This window comes from Penicillium canariense (assembly GCF_028826845.1).
Source record: "Penicillium canariense strain IBT 26290 chromosome Unknown utg000004l_segment0_segment0, whole genome shotgun sequence".
Classification (NCBI taxonomy): domain Eukaryota; kingdom Fungi; phylum Ascomycota; class Eurotiomycetes; order Eurotiales; family Aspergillaceae; genus Penicillium; species Penicillium canariense.
Window position 1 is genome coordinate 3,153,534 of NW_026622731.1, and position 19,670 is coordinate 3,173,203.

General features: G+C 54.2%; 6 protein-coding genes across 6 annotated transcripts; 2 read left to right on the forward strand and 4 right to left on the reverse strand.

Annotated features, from left to right (window-relative positions):
- Positions 1-376: 376 nt before the first annotated feature.
- N7482_007435 (uncharacterized protein) lies at positions 377-5,811 on the reverse strand (the record flags this gene model as incomplete). Its single annotated transcript, XM_056689560.1, has 6 exons — positions 377-1,696; positions 1,764-1,882; positions 1,946-2,271; positions 2,438-4,914; positions 4,973-5,274; positions 5,451-5,811. The coding sequence occupies 6 exons, from the start codon at positions 5,809-5,811 to the stop codon at positions 377-379; spliced, it is 4,905 nt and encodes a 1,634-aa protein (XP_056541989.1).
- A 2,171-nt stretch (positions 5,812-7,982) lies between these two features.
- N7482_007436 (uncharacterized protein) lies at positions 7,983-9,003 on the reverse strand (the record flags this gene model as incomplete). Its single annotated transcript, XM_056689561.1, has 3 exons — positions 7,983-8,084; positions 8,138-8,440; positions 8,506-9,003. The coding sequence occupies 3 exons, from the start codon at positions 9,001-9,003 to the stop codon at positions 7,983-7,985; spliced, it is 903 nt and encodes a 300-aa protein (XP_056541990.1).
- Positions 9,004-9,471: 468 nt separating this feature from the next.
- Positions 9,472-13,207, forward strand: N7482_007437 (uncharacterized protein; the record flags this gene model as incomplete). The annotated part of the gene is made up of 2 exons (XM_056689562.1): positions 9,472-12,862; positions 12,933-13,207. The coding sequence occupies 2 exons, from the start codon at positions 9,472-9,474 to the stop codon at positions 13,205-13,207; spliced, it is 3,666 nt and encodes a 1,221-aa protein (XP_056541991.1).
- A 318-nt stretch (positions 13,208-13,525) lies between these two features.
- Positions 13,526-13,983, reverse strand: N7482_007438 (uncharacterized protein; the record flags this gene model as incomplete). Its single annotated transcript, XM_056689563.1, has 2 exons — positions 13,526-13,707; positions 13,761-13,983. The coding sequence occupies 2 exons, from the start codon at positions 13,981-13,983 to the stop codon at positions 13,526-13,528; spliced, it is 405 nt and encodes a 134-aa protein (XP_056541992.1).
- A 1,264-nt stretch (positions 13,984-15,247) lies between these two features.
- N7482_007439 (C2H2-type zinc finger protein) lies at positions 15,248-17,199 on the forward strand (the record flags this gene model as incomplete). The annotated part of the gene is made up of 3 exons (XM_056689564.1): positions 15,248-16,586; positions 16,620-16,760; positions 17,090-17,199. 3 exons carry the CDS (start codon positions 15,248-15,250, stop codon positions 17,197-17,199), a joined length of 1,590 nt encoding a protein of 529 aa, XP_056541993.1.
- A 518-nt stretch (positions 17,200-17,717) lies between these two features.
- On the reverse strand, positions 17,718-18,335 carry N7482_007440 (uncharacterized protein; the record flags this gene model as incomplete). Its single annotated transcript, XM_056689565.1, has 1 exon — positions 17,718-18,335. One exon carries the CDS (start codon positions 18,333-18,335, stop codon positions 17,718-17,720), a length of 618 nt encoding a protein of 205 aa, XP_056541994.1.
- Positions 18,336-19,670: the final 1,335 nt, after the last annotated feature.

A 19,670-nucleotide genomic window follows, 5' to 3' on the forward strand; every position in this document is an offset into this window, starting at 1 on the left:
CTATAAATTGTGTCGGATTGTGTTCTACGTTCAATGAGAGACCCTGCCAGAAATCTTCTATACGGGGAAGTGTTCGACATAAATTCATTTTGATATAGTGCCGGAGTCATAGAATCGTATCTGTCGTCAAAAGTAGAGTAGAGGCGTCGTGCATACGCATGCTGCCTGCATGCATCATGCAGAACCTCGGAACAAAAGGGAAACATAAAAACTAGGATCAAAACGCACAATAGGGGACGGGGAAATAACAACGCTCCAACCTTGTACAGGGACCCAAAACACAAAAGATTTCCAAAGGGAAATCCACCGGTCAATACTGAAAGATTCTTCTGGTGCAGCATAGTTCTTATCAAAAAACCAACCACCACTTACTAAACTAGAAACTCGTCAGCTTCTTTAGCCAACTCGACTTTTTGGCGCCAGAGCCTGGCGGCGCCGGTGCCCCGCCGTGCCGACTGCCAGGATGAGACCGCATTCCTCGATCACGCTCGTAGTCGCCGCTTCCGGAGCTGCTCTTCACGCCCTCACGGCGAGACTCACGACGACGCGAGCGCACATCGTCAACCTCCTCTTCCGGCATATCACCATACCTGGCTAGACGGCGGGCTCTGCGGCGCACGGCGCGGCGCGCTTCTTCGTCCGATGAGAGGGAGTGCGCGTTTTCGGCTGCCGGCGGCGCGTCGATGACCGTGGGGACGATTGGGGGGGGCTCAGGGGGTTCTTCAGCTTGTGAGTAGACCCACGAGGAGATCTTGTCTTTTTTGGGCCCACCTGTGTTCCCATGATTCAAGCCACCGGCCATCAACGGCGCGCGCGTCTGCTCCGGTGCAGGCATAGCCTTGGATCGGCGCCGGCGAGCCTTTGCATCGTCGGCGGTACGGGAGCCGCGGCGGCTGTCTAGCTGTTCTTCGGGCGTGTAGCCGTCGGCGGGAGGCTCTTCGACGCGGGAGCGGCGGCGTTTGGCTTTGGCTGTCATTTCTTCTTCGCGCTGGCGCCGGCGCTCGCGGCGCTCGGCGGCTTTCGCTTCTTCAGCTGCTGCGGCTTCGCGTGCAGCTTGTTCCTCGCGGGCTCGGCGCTCTTCGCGTGCGGCTCGGCGGACTCGTCTTTCTTCCTCTCGACGCTGCTCTTCCACTTCGCGGGCTCGTTGCTCGCGGGCTTCGAGCTCTCGCAGCTTTTCTTTGCGTTTAGCACGTCGCTCCTCGGCTTCGCGAGCTTCTACCTCCCGGGTATCAGAGGGGGCCTGTCGAGAGGAGCGCTTTGCCCGCCGAGCTGCTCGCCGGGCCTCTGCGTCTTCGGGTTCGGTTTCACCACCGGCCGCAGCGCCGGCAGCGTCAGTCATGAAACCTTCAGCATCGGTATCGGGCCTGACAGATCGGCGAGGTCGGTCATCGCGTCGTGCTCGGCGATCCTCGCGCTCTGGCTCAGTGAGGTGCTTGACCTCTTCATCACGGTAAGAGCGAGATTTTCGACGGTCTGGCAACTCCGGTCGCGTGTTCTTTCGCAGCGAGCCAAAGATTCCCATGAACCCACTGGTTTCTTGCCTCTTGGGTGCAGTGTTGGACCGCTTCAGCCGCCGTTCTCGTTGAGGGGCATCAACCAAGGCCGCGTCATCGGGTCCTGATACAATGTCTGGAGCACCACGAGCGTGATCAGCATCGACCATGACAGCGTCGTCATCATCAGGTTTCGGGCGAGACTAAATTGGAAAGTAAAAAAGTATTAGAGGCGCCGCATCCCGACGAGTTGAGCTTAGTGAGACATACCTCTCTCTTCGACTTGCGCTTTGACCCTCTCGATCCCTCCTTGGGCGACTGGCCATCAGCGTCTTCCATATCGACCAAGACCAAATCATCATCATCGATCGCGTAAGGATCGCGGGGAGCTAATTCAATAAATAATAAGCCATAGCCCTAAGTCGATATATAGATGGGTGTTAAATTCTTACCTGACTTCCGGCGATCGGCACGGGGTCTGTCCCGTTTCGATTTGGACGCGTTGATGCCCATCAGCCTAGCTGCCTTATCAGCCACCTCGGGCTTTTCATCGGAAGGCAGCGACAGCATGACAGCTTCACCATCCAAGTCAATGGAAGCGCGCCTGGATACCGGCTTGGAGGAGGGTCTTTTAGACGACGACTCCGGCTTCCGGGATGGCTTGCTTCGTGGCGGGGGCTGACCAAATACGAAGTTGGACAAGGGGGTCGCACGCTGCTGCTTTGAGGGACGGGCCTCGCGTTCACGCTCTCGACGCTTTTCCCTGTCAGACGAGGACCTTTCCATCTCAGCGTCTGAATCCTTGGTGGGACGCGATTTCGTGGATTTGGAGCGGACTGCTGCTGGGGGAGACCGGTCGCGATCACGATCGCGATCGCGAGTCGATTCTTTTTTCTCCTCTTTTTCTCGTTTCTTCGGAGAGTCGTCTTCCTCAGGGGCCTTACTTTCCTTGCTCTCCTTCTTGCTGGACTTCTTGGGGGGGTGGTGCTGCTGCGCCCCAGAAGCCCCAGCCGCCACCGCTGGCTGTGCGGTCCACGCGCGGGCGGTCTTTTCTGGACGACTTCGGAGGCTCTTCGGCTTCTGGTGGTGGTGTCGGAGGCGCGTCTTCGTCCAATGGTTCCGGCTCGGGCTCGGGCTCTGGGGCAGCAGGCTCTTCGGCAGGGGGAGGGGTAAGTTCCTTGGTAACAGCAGCTGCGACTGCAGCCTTTTTGTACTTCTTCAGTTCCTTCTTAGACATCTTAGAAAGATCAGGAGCTGGAGGTCCGGGCTCGGGTTCGGGCTCGGGCTCAGGTTCAGCCGGCACCTCAGTGGGCTCATCAGGGAAGCTGCCTGGAACAGAGTCTCTGGAGATCTGTTTTTCCTCTTCAGGCTCGGGGATAGGTTCCTTTTTATTTGAAGAGCTCTTCTCCTTACTCTTCGATTTAGAGCTCTTTTTCGGCAGCTCTTCCACTAGAGGCTCGGGCTCAGGTACCACCTCGGGTTCAGGTTGTGGTTCTGGCTCTGGCTCAATCTCCTTCGTCTTCGACTTGGAACTTAGTTTCGCCTCTCTCGCTTTGTCCTTCTTGTTCTGCTCGAGTGCCTTGATGCGCTCAGCGACAGAGAGCTTAGCTGTGGCTTTAGCCTTCGATGACTTTTCTGGTGGAGGTTCTTCTTGGACGGGTTCTGGTTCTGGCGCTGGCTCTGGCTCTGGCACGGGCTCCGGCTCCGGCTCCTGTAGAGGATCGTCTCCAATATCGATAAGAAGATCATCCTGCTCCGTAGGGTGCTCGTCCTTTTCCTTGAGTCTAGACTTATCCTTGGTTGACTTGGGTTTGGCGGCTGCCCCTCCAGTCAAAGATGCCCAGAAACCCTTAGCGGCCGGTTTCTCTTCCTTCAGTGGCTCGATAGCCTTGGTCTTCTTGGTACTTTTAGACTTGGGAGCCAGATCTGCCCAGATATCATCGACGTTGTCGTGGGCCTCGGGTTCAGGAGTGAGACCCTGGGCAGGCGGTGTAGGTGCAGGTGGAGGCGGCTCTTCAACACCCTTCTTCTTTTTCTTCTTATCCTTGGTCGTGCCCCAGACTCCCCACGAGTCATCCTCTGCTGGCTTTGGAGGCTCAGGCTCGGGTTCAGGTATAGGCTCGGGCTCGGGCTCAGGTTCGGGTTCGGGTTCAGCAGGAGGCTCAGGTTCCGGCTCGGGTGGCTTATCAGAGGGAAGCTCGAAGTCCTTCCCAGGAATGGGAAGTCCTTTCTGCATTAGCTTCTTCTCACGTCTCTTCCGATCTTTGGACGAAAGACCATGCCAGCCCTCGTACAGTGGATCGTCATGCACCGGAGGCGCTGGCTGTGGCTCCGGCTCAGGTTCGGGTTCGGGTTTGGGTTCAGGTTCAGGCTCTGGTTCTGGCTCTGGCTCTGGCTTTGGCTCGGGTTCAGGTGCAGGTGCAGGCTCAGGCTCGACTTTGCTCTTTTTCTTCTTCTTGTCCTTAGAGGAGACGCCCCAAGCACTCCAGGTATCTTCGGGCTCCTTGGCCTTGACAGGCTCTGGTGCAGGTACCTCAACAACTGGCTCTGCCTCTTTAGATTTCTTATCTTTTTTGCCGGCAGTGCCCCAGCTGCCCGTCCAGTCTTCATGTGGAGGAGGATCCGGTGCAGGTACTGGTACAGGCTCAGGATCTGCTAGAAGATCAACCTTTTTCTTCTTCTTGTCCTTCTTGGAGGGAACATTCCAGCCCCAGTCATGATCGGGCTCAGGTTCGGCGGCCGGGGGATCTGGCGCTTTCGGAGCTTCCGCTTCTTGCCTGGCTTTCATTGCATCGTCGTAGGCGGCCTGTTTAGCTTCGTTTGCCTCCCGCACTTTCTGAGCCTCCTCCTCTGCGTCTTTGACCTTTTTCTCCCATTCCTTCTTAGCCTTCCGCTGTTCTTTCTTCGACAAGCCAATAAACCAGGCTTCCTCAGTTATAGGTCCTGGAATTTCAGGCTCGGGCTCGAGGTCCAGTTCAGGCAAAGGTTCTGCAGCAAGCTCGGCAGAAGGCTCGGGTTGGGGTTCGGGCTCAGGTTCAGGGTCAAGCAAGCCCTTCTTTTTCTTCTTGTCCTTGCTTGCGACATCCCAGCTGCCCCAGTCGTCGCCTGCCTTAGGAGTTTCCGCCGGAGGAGATCCCAAATCGCCAAAGTCGAACCCGCTAGTCTTGGTCGATTTCTTCTTCGTGGAGGGTGGTCCCCACGGATTGGTATCTTTCGGTTCTGCTTTCTGGCCCGAATCACCGACTGCGCCAAGATCCCATTTGTTGGCAGCAGGATTCCCTCCGGTACTCCAGTCTTTGCCCCATCCACCGAAGCTGAAGCCAGTTCCTCCGGTTTTGGGACCTGTGTCGAAATTCAAATCCAGCTGTGGAGCTCCGCCGTCCAGACTCACATCCTGGAACCCTCCCGGGGGTGCCTCTTCCTGCAATATACAATCAGCGGAGCGTCCGAATACATCGGTCAAGTAGATTTCGTTTTACCTTTCCTTTCTTCTTCTTGTCCTTGCCTACTGTGGCGAAGCCGGCCCACCCATCATCACCGCCGCCATTGTCAACGTCATCAGCCCAGCTGAGATTGTTAGCAGCCGCCTCGGCGGCTTTGCGCTCCTCCTCTTCTTCTTCCTCCTTCTTTTTGTTCTTTTTCTTGCTTCCAGGAACGGTCCCCCAGGCATTCCAGTCATCACCACCACCATCGTCGCCACCGCCATCACCACCTCCATCACCACCTCCATCTCCACCTCCATCTCCACCACCCGCGTCGCCGCCGTTTCCGTCGACGTTCCCTGAATCATCACCTGCGCGGTCCGAGCCGCCACCCCCACTATCAGCCGGGGGGGGGGTGCAGCCGGTTTCTTAGCCGCCGCAGGTTTCTTCTTCTTATGTTCGCGGACTCCGACAGGATTTTCAAAATCAATGTAAACATCCAGGGACCTATCTTTATATAGCTCGCGAGACTGACCTCGCGGTTTCGTAGCGGGGGCTGGGGGCGCAGCAGACGACGCCGGCGTCTTTTGTTTCGCGAGCAGAGGCAGCGCAGGGTATTCTGGCGGGAGATCGCTCGCAGCATCTTCGTAGGAAGGCGGCGGCTGGGTGTACCATGGGAGCGTCGGAGAACGAACACTTAATTCATTGGCATGCGCGTCCTTACACAAATAATCGGCGCATCGTGGTGACCCTCCCGTATTTCTCTGCATGAGAACGGCCCAGACGTCATCAACCAGTTCTTCCAAGGCTTCTTCCCAGCGCAGGTTGTTGTATGCGACTTCCTCGGTGATATTCTTGCCCAAGGCACGGTGGGTAGCGGGCACGACGACTTCCATGGTGAAGGCACATGCGCTGATGATACAGCTGGCCCGATCAGAGACCCGTCCACTGAATTATGGGGAGAGAACACATGGGGTGGCGGGTTGAGATCGAACCCCCGCAGGAGACGCTGGTCGAGTCTGAGTCTGAGTCAAATTCAGGCCCTGTGGCACGGGCAAAGGGGATCGGTATATGGTGACGCAATGCAGGGCTTCGGGGACGATCGATTATTCGACTAAACAAGGCGCAAAGCACGATAGCCAACCAGCACGACCGGCGCGATTCGAGGCGAGGGGCGGATTCGGGTGAGCGTAGCACCGATAGGCGAGGCGATAAGGCGATTAGATGGACCCTGCAGTCACAAAATCTGTCGGACGGGGAGAGTTGAGCTTTTGAGATGATAGGACCGAGGAGAAGAGAGCAAGGGGAGAGAGGGTTCGGGAAAAGGGATCACCTGGCGGAGGTAGGGATGGAAAATGGAATAGCATGGGGCGGTGGAGGGTGATCATCCGTGATCGCAAAGGACGCTCTGTACATACCTCCAGAGGCCCGTTCCCCAATTGATTCCTCGTCTTCTATTCTGCTCTCGCAGGAAGATCCGATAGAAATATTCCTTCCTTCCTTCCTCCAGTTCTTAAAGATTGTATCATTCAAAAACCTCAGTTCGGGGCGGCCGGGGGCAAAAAAATAAGAGAGAAAAAAGCTATCTGATCAGAAGAAAAAGGAAGGCTGGGACGAAGCGCGATCGCCCGCGGGTATACCTCGCAATTCTTGACCCCCGGCCCAGAAAAAAGGGTTGACTTGCTTTCTTGTTTTTTATTATTATCATAATGATCGTTGTGATCCTTGTCCTTTTTGCTGCTCACGCATCAATCTCCTGCATCCTCGAAACCCGCACAGACAGCCAATAGCCAGTAAGAACGGCCTTTGCACCGTAAAAAGTGATCGGAGCGCCCTATCGAACACGAGTCTCCCCTCCACCAGCGCGGTCGGAGGGGCCGCTGGGCTGGTTCCAAGCAGGGGGATATATCAATTGTCCTTCGAGACTGGATTCCAACGGCACTGTGCAGCCTGCAGCCTGCAACTCTCTTTTTGTGTCTCTGGGTTCATAGGACGAGGGAGTTTAATGATGTACAGAGTATTCGGTACGTTATACTGATTGTGTACAAGTTGCCCGGTTCACCGCATCAAACCACGGAACCATCGACCCCTCATCCGTGGCTCGCGCCGGCGAAATCATGGCTTGACCGTGGATGCCCGACTAGCCCACGGGAAGGCCCGTCTGCATAGAATAACAACACCGCAATCAATGCAGCTGCAGCTAGTGGAATGGCCGTACCGATCACTCGTATACCTACTGTTGCATTTGTATTCCCGTCGAAGGGACTTTGGGGGCCTAACGCAGTACACCCCTACAGTGCACTAACTTAGGACATGACAGTATCGCCACTCAAAGAGGTGCTTGCGATGAACCGTGTGTACTTCCAGCAACCTGCACTGTAATGATGTACAGCCGAACTGCGGAGAAAGCTTCCCTGGTCCAGCATATAAAGTACAGTCTGCAGTCCAGTGGGCGCATTCAGATTCCTACTAATACAAGGTAATCGTCATTCTATCCTGGCATCCTGGTTAGGTCTGCCCCGATATTTTTATAATAATAAGTCCACACGTTCCACTACCCCTCTGTAGGGAGATAGAGCCCGCTTTGGTACCCTGCACGCAAACACATGGTGTTTTCTCACCGCCACTTTGGGGCCGGAGGAAATCCTCCACCAGTGCGCGGGGTGGCTCCGCTATGGAGACCAGCGTCCCTTGACTCATAATGGTGGGAGCCACAAAAGGACGAGAAATTCCAGCCCTGGCATGGAAATATTGATTGGGGTGTCACAGTGGGCAGGTGGTCAATACTCCAGTGGGGTTGGCACGACACCATCTACATTCCTCCCAAATGAGTGTGAAGTGGTGGCATTGGGTAAACACGTCAAGAAAATGGCGTATTCAAAACAAACTACAATACAGCGACAAAGGAAGAGGGAATCAAACGACAGAGGAAAGATTCGAAACAGACGAAGACATTGGAAGACCACACCAATCCTGACCCAACCCTCTTCCAACCTAACCAGTTCTAAACGCCATCGAGGCCGCTGTCACAGAATACGCGAAGCTCCCATCGGGACATGTCAACCCCTTAGGACACCGACTTCTTGGGGGTGGGAGGCTCTTCGCCGTACACCTCCCGGTATTCTCGGACATATCGCTCGTGGTCTCGGAGTTGCTTCTCGACATAAGGCTGGAGTCATTGTCAGCCATGGGAGAAAGATATGGAGAGAAAACAAAGCTTACCTGCTTCTCCGAGTCGGTCATGCTCTTCCACTCATCAGCAGTGCGCAGAGCCACGTCCTTCACAGCCATGTGCTTGAAATCACCGCTCCCATGGCGCTCGCTCAGGAAATAGAAGAACGTAGTCATGGGTCGCTTGACTAGGCGATCGTCCTGGATCGTGCGGAACTTGGTCTGGCCCAGTCGGCGGAGAGCTTTGCGCGCCGTATTCGCCTCCTTGATCTGAAGGGGCGTATATTGCTTAAGCCACGCTTCGTAGGAGGCCTCGTTGGCAGCTCGGTTTTCTTCGGCCTGGTTGACGAATCGCTGGTTGGGTTGGTTAGCATGGCATGCTCCCAATTGAAGGCAGTATGACTACATAGTTGGCATACCTCGGCCTCAGCCAGTCGCTGAGACTGGACTTGCTCAACGGCATCCTTAAAAATATCCTTCTGCGCCTGCGAAGGCGACTGTTGCTTCAGCTCGTTGATCTTGTACTGGGTAGCAATACTGCGCGCGCTCTGGGGGAGTTTCTTTGGTAGCTCTAGAGCGGTTTCCTTGAGCTGCTTGATGTGATCACTGCGCTTCTTCTTCTCCTTGGCCTCCTTTTGCTTCTCCGTCAATGGGCGCTTAGTCTTCTTCTTGGCCTTCGTCTTGTTCGCGGACTTCTGGGCGGGCTTCTTGGGAGTAGACTCGGTGGTTTCTGTCGAGAAGGAACGGGAGTTGATGGCAGAAAGCAATCCGACCTGCGGAATTGAGAATCGAGGGTTCGTAGCGAGAGAGAGGTGGCGCAGCTGATTCTGCACCCCGATCACGCGAGTCCGGTAAGACAAGGCATCGCCGAGGCGCAGGTGTCGCACACCCGTGCGAGCGACCCGTTGAAGAGACATGTATGACGACTGGAAATAGGTTATAGGAGTATCCAAACAAAATGAGTCGGCTCCCGGAAGACTAGGAATTGACCGGGGGAGAAGCGCGCAGATGTAGGGTATGGAAGGGGCTCCTGACGCAAGCGGGCAGGAGAGGCTGGAACGTTTGGGACGGGGCGGGCCAAACAGTCAAACAGCCGGGCGAAACAAGCGCGTCCGAGCTTCGTTTCGGTCTATCCGTTTTAGGCCTAGTTAATTATCATGTGACACAATTTAGCTGCCCCACGTGACATTAATCACCTCCGGCGCAAAAAGCGCAGAAGTAGCGTCACTGTTAAGTCCATTATCTCTCGACGGCCCCGACGGCCTGAATTGATCGATTTCGAACGTGGTTGTATGGAAGCGCGGTGACCCTTCCAGGCCCCTTGTGCTCTAACGTCCCGGTGCTCTTGAGTTTCAGTATCACTCACTCATCGTTGGCCTGCAACAATGGCTCGCCACGGGGATACTCGCTCACCATCTCCTGTAGGCAGCACATACTCCTCATCTCGCCGGATTCGCAGAGAGGATGATCGCTACGACAGAACCAGACGGGATGAAGGACGCGGATCTCGCAGGTCCCGCAGCCCAGAGGTAGGTGGCAACCGAGTCCGCCAGTCAATATTGAAAGTTCACCATCTAACCCACAACCTGATACTGCAGCGGCGATACCGTGATCGCGAACATGGCCGGGACAAAGATGGCTATCGACGCCGTGACCGCTCGATAGACCGACGTGATGAAGACAGCTACCGACCCAACCGACGAGATCGGTCTCGCGAACGCCGACGGTCCCGAGACCGAGACGACGACCGTGATTATCGCCGCCGGAGTCGCGACAGAGATTACCGAGCCAGGCGAGATGATTCACGCGACCGAGACCGCAGGCGCACAGATGATTCTGCTGATTTGAAACACAAACCTAGACGGGGTGACAGCCGTGACCGCGGCGCAAATCGGCGGTCCCGATCCCGCACCCAAGAGGTGAGTCGCTGCGGACATCCCTTCATCAGGGGGGCGCATGATGCTTATTACTTTCGGCAGCTATCCAAACCCACAACACCCGCCCCCGCCGCCCAGACCGACGAGCAGAAAAAGGCCGAGAGACTTGCAAAACTCGAGCTGTGGAAGGCGAAACAGGCGGCGGAGCGGGAACGGAAGCAACAAGAGCAGGCAGCGGCTGGTGGTGGACGTGGGATTCTGGATGCGATTGACCGGAAGTCAGGCCTGCCCCCTGCTCTAGGCTCTCCCAAACCTCCGGGAACCCCTACCGACTCGCCCGCTCCTTACGCCGGCAAATTTGACCCCAAGGCCATTGCCAAGAATGCGGCATCAACTTCAGCATCAACAACAGCCGCGACCGCTGTACTTGGAACTGACGTTGCGGTCCCGCAAACTGCCAAAGCTCCGGTGAAGCCGTCTGTAAGGCCCGCTGATTCTGCGTCTGCGCCTTTGAAGGCTAAGGGCAACCTGAGTGGATTTGGTTTGGGTGCCAAGCAAGCATTTGAGACCGACAAACCCTCGGCTACTCGAACATTAGGCTTCGGTGAGGAGGAGTCCACTCGCAAGAAACTGGAGAGGCTACCGACTCCGCCGCTAGATGACGGCAAAGACACCTTCACTGGCGCGGATGACGCTGGTGATGATGATGATGTCGATATGCAAGATGGCGATAACGAGGAAGAAGCTGCAGCTGCCGCGCGGGCCGCCGCGGAACGGCGAGAAGAGCGGCTTCAAAACCAACAGCCTGAAGCGAATGGCGATATCCACATGGAAGATACCTCCAATCAGGAGGCTGACGCTACCGAGATGGAGGTCGATCAAGCTGAGGAAGTCGATCCTCTGGATGCATTCATGTCAGACCTTGCAGATACTGTTCCGCCTAGGAAGACGTTTGGTGCCCAGTTCTCGAAAAAGAAAACGACTGAACAGCCCCAAGCTATCTTTGGCGATGAGGATGATGTGGATATCACAGCTGTAGGCGACGATGATGCAGACGATGTTCTTGCCATGGCAACCAAGAAAAAGAAGAAAGAAATTCCTGTAATCGATCACGCTAAAGTCGAGTACGAACCCTTCCGCAGGAACTTCTACAATGAGCCTTCACATCTTACCGATATGACTGAAGAGGAGTTGGCAACCCTGCGTCATGAACTAGACGGTATCAAAGTACGCGGCCAGGATATTCCCAAGCCTGTCCAGAAATGGGCCCAGTGCGGATTGGGCGTACAGACACTGGATGTCGTCGATCGCTTAGGCTTCGAGGGTCTCACTTCCGTTCAAGCCCAAGCCATTCCTTGTATCATGTCCGGTCGTGACGTGATTGGTGTTGCAAAGACTGGTTCCGGAAAGACCATGGCCTTCCTTATCCCTATGTTCCGACACATCAAGGACCAAAGGCCGCTGAGCAATATGGAGGGTCCTATTTCTTTGATTATGACGCCGACCCGTGAGCTTGCCACACAGATCCACAAGGATTGCAAACCGTTCTTGAAGGCGCTTGGTCTTCGTGCGGTGTGCGCGTACGGCGGCGCTCCCATCAAAGATCAGATTGCTGAGCTGAAGCGTGGTGCGGAGATTGTTGTGTGTACCCCCGGTCGAATGATTGATCTACTCGCTGCGAACGTCGGCCGAGTGACCAACCTCCGCCGCGTAACGTACGTGGTGCTCGATGAAGCAGATCGTATGTTCGATATGGGATTTGAGCCACAGGTGATGAAGATTTTGGCAAATGTTCGACCAGATCGGCAAACCGTGCTCTTTTCAGCGACTTTCCCTCGTAACATGGAGGCACTCGCACGAAAGACACTGAAGAAGCCTATCGAGATTATAGTTGGCGGTAGAAGTGTCGTGGCGCCGGAGATTACACAGGTCGTCGAGGTCCGCAACGAGGATCAGAAATTCGTTCGCCTTTTGGAATTGCTGGGCAATTTATACTCTGATGACTCGAATGAGGATACGCGGGCGCTGATCTTTGTCGACCGTCAGGAGTCTGCTGATAACCTGCTGAAGGAGCTGATGCGAAAGGGATACCCGTGCATGTCCATCCACGGTGGAAAGGATCAAATAGATCGCGACTCCACTATTGAAGACTTCAAGGCTGGTATCTTCCCTATCCTGGTTGCAACCTCCGTTGCCGCTCGTGGCCTGGATGTTAAGCAGCTGAAGTTGGTTGTCAATTACGATGCTCCTAATCACTTGGAAGACTATGTCCACCGTGCAGGCCGAACCGGACGTGCAGGGAACACTGGTACTGCCGTCACATTCCTCACTGAGGATCAGGAGCGGTACTCCGTGGACATTGCGAAGGCCCTTAGACAGAGTGGGCAGGAAATTCCTGAGCCCGTGCAGAAGATGGTCGACGCGTTCTTGGAGAAGGTCAAGGCTGGCAAAGAAAAAGCCAGTGGCTCTGGGTTTGGCGGTAAAGGCCTGGAACGGCTTGACCAGGAGCGTGAAACCGCGCGTATGCGCGAGCGTCGAACATACAAGACCGGCGAGGAAGGTGAGGACGATGAGGAGAAGGATGAGAAGGAGAAGAAGGCCGATGATGAGCGCTTCAATAAGGCTCTTTCCTCGGTGCAGTCTGCTGCTGCTCCAGCACCAGCTCCCCTCGTTGGTGTTCCCAAGGGTATCGACCTGGACGGCAAGATCACGGTTCACAGGACTGAGAAGGATCCTGGCGCTGCCTCGAAGAACCCTCTGGACAAGGTTGGATCAGCCGTTGCCGATATCCACGCACGTCTGAGTCGCGCGGGTGTAATGAGGTCTGGTGTCCCCATCGACAACCGTGGACCGGATGCGGGCGCGTTCCATGCCACACTGGAAATCAACGACTTCCCCCGTAAGTTACCTTCTCCTACGAAGCTTCTGCTTATTTATGGACGATCACTTACATCAATTCATCTCTACAGAAAAAGCTCGTTGGGCCGTTACCAACCGTACGAACGTCGCCAAAATTCTGGAAGCCAGCGGCACATCCATCACTACCAAGGGCAGCTTCTACGCAACTGGCAAGGAGCCCGGGCCGAACGAGAACCCCAAGCTGTATATTCTTGTTGAAGGCGAGACGGAGATCTCCGTCACTAACGCCATGCGTGAGCTAATGCGCTTGCTGAAGGAGGGAACCGTGGCCGCCGCCGATAGCGACGCGCGTGCACCGGCGAGTGGCCGGTATAGCGTGGTCTAGACTTTGTCTCATGGCGAGGCGGGCATTAATGATAAGCACTTTTGAAACGTGTTTTGCACTAGGCAGATGTATCATAGCACGAATATGAGAAGTTTGTTGGGGAATATGCCTGCTCATGTCGGACAAGGTAGAATAAATGATGTGGACCAGCGACGTTAGAAATAGAATGCCACCAGCGCAACTTAAAACTGAAAGTCAAATATACTGCGGCCCAGAATCCTCGCCAAGGTCAGCGCTATAGGAGTATCCATGAATATGCAAGATCCTAACGCCGGCATCAATCAAAGCGCTACATGCCCATATTGCCCTGTTCGTAGCCTAATTCCACTCTGTGGCCTTTCGCACCTCCGCATCGTCGCGCGCGGCCAGCTCGGCATGACTCGCCTCGTTCAACGTCTGTGTTTGAGTCTTGGCTTTCTGCGCAGCAAGCTTGGTGCCTAGTTTCCCTTTGTTTGTGGAAGATAATGCTTCAGCTCGTTTCTGCAAGGCCAATCTCAAGTCTCACATGTTAGCTCAAATAGTGTCACAATTATGGTGCTAGTGATTTGTCAACTCGCCTGCGCAGCTATCGCAGCATTCGACCTCGCCTCGTCACCGTCGCCTTGGTGCGGGGAGCTCTCTCCTAGTGTCCGCCCTGGGGTGTTCTTCCAGGTTGTGCTGGCAGGAACAGAGGCGCGCGGCGCTGCCGACTGTCCAGCCGGTGGGGCACCCACGACACGACCAGGGCCGGCGAAGGCTTCGTCCTCGTTCGAGGAGCGGGAGCAGATGTTGCCCATGTCTTCGTTGCGAGTGGGGTAGGTTGTACCCCTCGGGTTAGTGTTGCGGGGGTGGCAGGAAGGGAATAGAGAGGAGCCAATTGCCACGAATGAAGTGTGAGAAGCTCAGAGACCAGTTCAGATTATGTGCCTAGCCGATCAAGGGGCACGCAGGGTTCTAGCCAGCGCGGTGCATGTTGTAATTGCGTTGCGATCCCGCGATAAGGCGATAGCCAGCGACGATCCGGGGCACGTGGGGTTACGTCAGCACTTACTGTTTTCCGATCGCAGGAATGCCATTCTTATTCCGGCTGACTGGTGTTGCATCATTTCTCATTAGAGTCGCCTGTCTCATGCGACAACATCCTCTTCAGATGACCAGATAAATCCCCAGCCTTGATAGCGCTTTGAGCCAGGTAAGGAGAGGAGCGGCAGGGAGGGGCAGAACTGCATGCCGGTCCCTGTTAGTCATCCCCAGAAGAAATCGTGGAAAAGACAGCCATTCCACTCCAAGGGGCAGTCCACATCGAATGCTGGGGAGCTCACTCTGAGTCTCTTGTTCACTAGACGGCGCCAAGACCAGCGATGCTCGCGACGAATTTCGGATTGACCGCTTGCCAACAAGCGCCCTACGATTCGCCCGAGGACCATGACGCCTAACCCCCAAGGTCCCCATCCTCATCTGCGTCCCAAAGGTCCTCACCAGAGATCTGGGGGTCACTGGGCATAGGCTGTCAGCCCTCCCTAAACCGAGCGCCCCTCTTCTGCTCGCTCGAGCGCATTTTTCGACCGGAATTCGTCCTCCTCTCCAGCTACATCTCCCAAGGTCCTCGCCGGTCTCTCTTTGATTCTTGTGCTGCACAACGGTCGTTCGCCAATTTCTCCGATTGCGTCGGCGATCCTCTTCCGACGTAGCACACTATTTTCCTGCAGACTTAGCGCGTGACACAATTGTGAGACAACCTGCACAACGGAGGGGCTTTGACCAGTGCTTGTGGACGTTTCTTGCCGCGAGAACGGTTCTTTGTGCTGGACTAGGGTGGCGCTGGGGTTTGCCGATTACGTGATTTACTCTGTCGAGCGTGGTGATATCGTTCCTGGTGGCCAACAATCCCAATTGTGGTCGCACATCCTCCTCGGTTCTTCAACCGATCTCTTTTCATCAATTTCCCTGTCCAGTGGCTTGCTGCTGTGACTAGACAAACGGTCGTGGTCCCGTCGCGTGCCTAGCACAAACCCTATCTATCTTGTCTTTTCTTTCCCTCGCCTTGACCGCACACACGCTATGGCCTCCCAATCCCAAGGAGGCGATTTCTGCCTCGAGTGCCGTTGGGAGGATTTACATATTGATACCAAGGACGTTGCCGATTCGTCGGGCACTCAATGTGAGCCCCAATGGAACTGCACTGATGCCGAAAATCACACTTTGCTGGCCCGGTGCGAGGTCGACGAGGCCTGCTGTGATGTGGACGATTGCGCCGATGACTGTCACCTAGACTGTGGATCAATGTGCGACGGGTTCGTGAACTGCGACGCCTCAACCGTCTGCTCCGTTGCTCACTGTGACGACAATCATTGCGATGATGACCACTGCGATGACAACCACTGCGAAAGCACGGATCCTGTCTGCTTCGAAGATCACTGTTGCGACAGTACTAACGACCAAGATTGCACGTTTGACTCCTTTTTTGGACTCAATGCACCGCTCTCCCTGGAGACTTCTAGTATCCTGCCGCTAGCAACGATGAACCATCATCATGCGATTTACGAACCTGGAAAACTCACGGACCATACATTGCCAACTACCGTTGATCCATGCTACCAGTACGACTTTTTCTCCTCGTACCAGGCTCATGCAACCCACTGCGACCAGAATGTACCCAATCATTTCGGGTGCCAGGACTTTCGAAAGGACTGGGAGGGCATATGCACGCATCAACACCAACCACTTCCCACTCAAACGGATGTAAACCCGGCAGAGGTCTTCCACATGCTTGGGATGTGCTCAAACTACGCTGCCTGTCACGACGAACACCTCACGGGCCACCACCAAGAACCTGACCCGAATCCCCTCGAGAAGCCGAAAGACGACCCCCTGAACTGCGTCCACCCTCCGCATCATCACGTACACAGCCATTTCAAGAACCCTAATGACCTCAACCTCCACGTCCGTGGCCCTCACCGCAACCATCACCGATGCCGAGTTCACCACTCCACCCATTCTCACCCATATTCCCCCTATTCGCGCCAGTCAAGGTCCAGTGTTAGCTCGCACTTCCTGTCCAGTCCTAGGGAGACGCCACCACCCTTGGAAAGGGATATAGCGTCTGTCCTGACGACGCCGGAAATCTCAGCTGAAGACAGTGACTTGCATGTCTGCAAGTGGGTAACGTCAGTTCACGGTATCAAGGCTCCCTGCGGCGCTAGCTTTACGGATTCCGGCGCTCTTCAACATCACCTAGTCTCGTGCCACATGGACACTATCGACGGGGCCAAGGGGAATGGCTACTACTGCTGCTGGAAAGGGTGCCATCGCCCTGATGAACCTTTCTCACAGAAGTCGAAACTCCAAGGTCACTTTTTGACACACAGCAACTGTAAGTTCTCCTTCTACGCCTATGAGGGTATTTTTGAATGCTAATCATCGATATCTTTAGATAAAAACTTCAAGTGTTCTGTTTGTGGCAAAACCTTTGCGAGACAAGCAACTTTGGACCGCCATGAACGAAGCCACCGGGGAGACAAACCCTATAGGTGCAAAGTCTGCGGTAAATCATTTACTGATAGTAGCGAGCTTAGTATGTCCTACTGCCCTTTTTGTTTCCGATAGCTGCTAACAAATATAGAAACGCATTCGCGAACTCATACTGGTGAAAAGCCATTCAAATGCACTTACCCCGGATGTAAATTTGAGACCGGTGATGTAAGCTCTTCGACCCCATTTGCGATACCGGATCTGAACTCTAACATCCCGGCAGTCGTCAAACATGTCTAGCCATAGACTGACCCACGGCGAACGAAAACATAAATGCTCCTATCCTGGATGCACAAAGAGCTTTACTAGGCCTGGTATGCGTGTCTCTTTCTCTCTCTGATCTGCCTCTACTAACCTGCGATCCTTATTCAGACCAACTGAAACGCCATCAACGGACAACACACAAACAAGAACTATCTTCAACATTCCCATCACCTAGCCCCGACCACTTTACACTCACACCCTTCGCCCTCGTCTCATGAATATACCCCCGAAGAAATCGAGTACGACGTATGATTTTCATGTTTCTCACAACCTACCAATCGATAACGGCGCTACATGTGACCGGGCGTAATGCGACTATCCAACGGATGAGAACAGAAAGAAAATGGATGGGAGAGCCTTGTATCTTGACCTGGCCGGGCATTTTGAAAAAAAAACATAAACATGTCTGATGCTGTCTCGACTCCACCTTCTCTGGACATGTTCTTCGTGTATTTTAATATATTTTGTCGAGGTGCTGCTGAGCAGCGCTGCTTTATGATTGGTTTGGTGCGGCTACGTTTTGCAACGCCCTGTTTTCTGAATCAAAACAATAATGGAACTGATACCCACGGTTGGAAGACAGTCTAACCTGTCTTTTTAAAATATAATGATCTCCTGGTAGACCAGACTCAAAAAAATGCCGATGGCACTCAGTGGTGGATGTCTCGCCTACCATCAGATGTCTTGCTAGAACAAATCATCCCTATAATACAAAAACAATGCAGAGTTACCAGCTTTATTCAGCATGAGCCCTCTCCTCCAGAACCTCAACCGCATTGCGCAACTCCCTCACCCGCTGCCCAACACGTCTGCGCACCTCGTCGCGCACCTCGCCCGAAATATCTGCAGGGTTGAATTTCGTCTCGACCACAGGAGCCTCCCCGTCCTTCTCGGCTCCAGCCTCAACTTTCACACCGCTGTCAACTTCCTCGCCAGGCCGAGCGGTGTAGAGATGGTATACGGCGCAAAGCTGGTTCAGGGCGTCGCGAGAAGACTCGCGGTCTGAGGCGGCGTAGATAGTAGCACCATCTGTGCTATCGGTGGCGATTTCAAATTCGTCTTTAGCGACTTCGTAGAGGTCTTGGAGTTCTTCGATCAACAGGTCGGCGGTTGGTTTGCCCGCTGCGTCGGATGAGTACGTTCGGGCGATGGGGGCAGATGATTGTGTAGCTGCCAAGGAGTATTGGATCTGTGTAGGAATGCTTGTATTCTGTACATTGCCAGTTCTTGGATTGCCCGCACTCAAAATGCTGTATAGGGCGCGTGGTGACGCAATGTTGCGGGTCAATTGGGCCGATTGCAGACTGCGAAGACGCAGGACAGGAGCTCCGGCGCGTAGTGAGAGAGGTGCCATTTTCGAACATCCAGATGATATCAATTGGACGAGGCTGTCTGGGCGACAAAACGTAGGTCAGCTCGTCTCAAGGTATTTGAAGGATGGAAGTGTCACAGCACCTTGGTGGCCCTGGCCCCGGAGCCGGAGACCGATGACGTCTGATCACGTGTTGATAAGAACTATACAAATGGCCCTTCGCAATTGTCTTGGTGGTGACGAGTATGGCCCCAATTAAAAGATCTACGATCTATCATAAGTACAGAATTCGGCTCGGGACACCGACTATAGTAATGCAGTACTGAACATAACGGTCTTTATCAATCCTTAGAAAACCCGTGAAAAAACAACACTATCTTAGGCATATGAGCGTAATATCTAGTATCGCTCTCCGCGTCGGAATTGGCAAATTTGGACAGGAATAACCCCCTGAAGACTAGCTAGTCCCTAAATCCCACCCGTCTATTATAGCTAGACATATATCTATATACTGAGTAATAGGATCGGAAAGATGATACCATAGGGAGAGAGTGTAGCCTCGTGAATCGGTATTTCGCTTCCTCGCTATCTACCGTGTGGCTTCCTGGGACTTACTGATCCAGGCTAGTGCTCTACTTCATCACAAGCACGCGGAATTCAAACCACAAGGACACCACTATCTTACCTACCGTTAGATCCAGTATTTCGAGTCAACACTCATAGAGAGCGTCTAGCATAGCTCGTCCAAAGCATCTCAGACTTAAGCGGGTAGTTCTGATCAAACGTGGGGTACAGCGAGTGGCTTCAAGAAGCTGTGAGTTAGTGTAGCTCAGTCTTGAATTTTTGTCACGATTAAGCTCGGACTGCCATAGTGCAAGACTTGGCGCTAGTTCTGTTCCCCTGCAGCGACACAAAGGAACGTGGCGGAACTTGGCCCGTTGTGCTGCATGAGTTTATCTTTATTTGGTCCCAGAGCATGGACCATATTGCGCAACATGCGCATATCACGTTCTTTACTGGGGTAGCTCCCACGAATGATACTTTTTCTCCTGCTGCTCTGCTGGGCTTTTGCGGCTGACAAGTTGGCCTGTTCTCTGTCTGTACTTTTCCTCTTCTCTTTCTTCTACTTCTTTGGGATTAGTGGACAATCCATCAATTTCAGCCACTGACTCGTGATTTTTTCCAATATTATTCTATGGCTAATTACTTACTTTCAACCTTAAGTGGGCAAGATCGTAAGCACCCTTTGCCCCGCTCAGGTCCCGTGCTAACAGAACGTCGATTAGCCCTCCTACTGTGTAACCAATAGCAGTCAATCGCCAGTCGCGCAGAGTGATCTATGCGGTTAGTCATCCTCACAGTCTATTGTGACTTGTG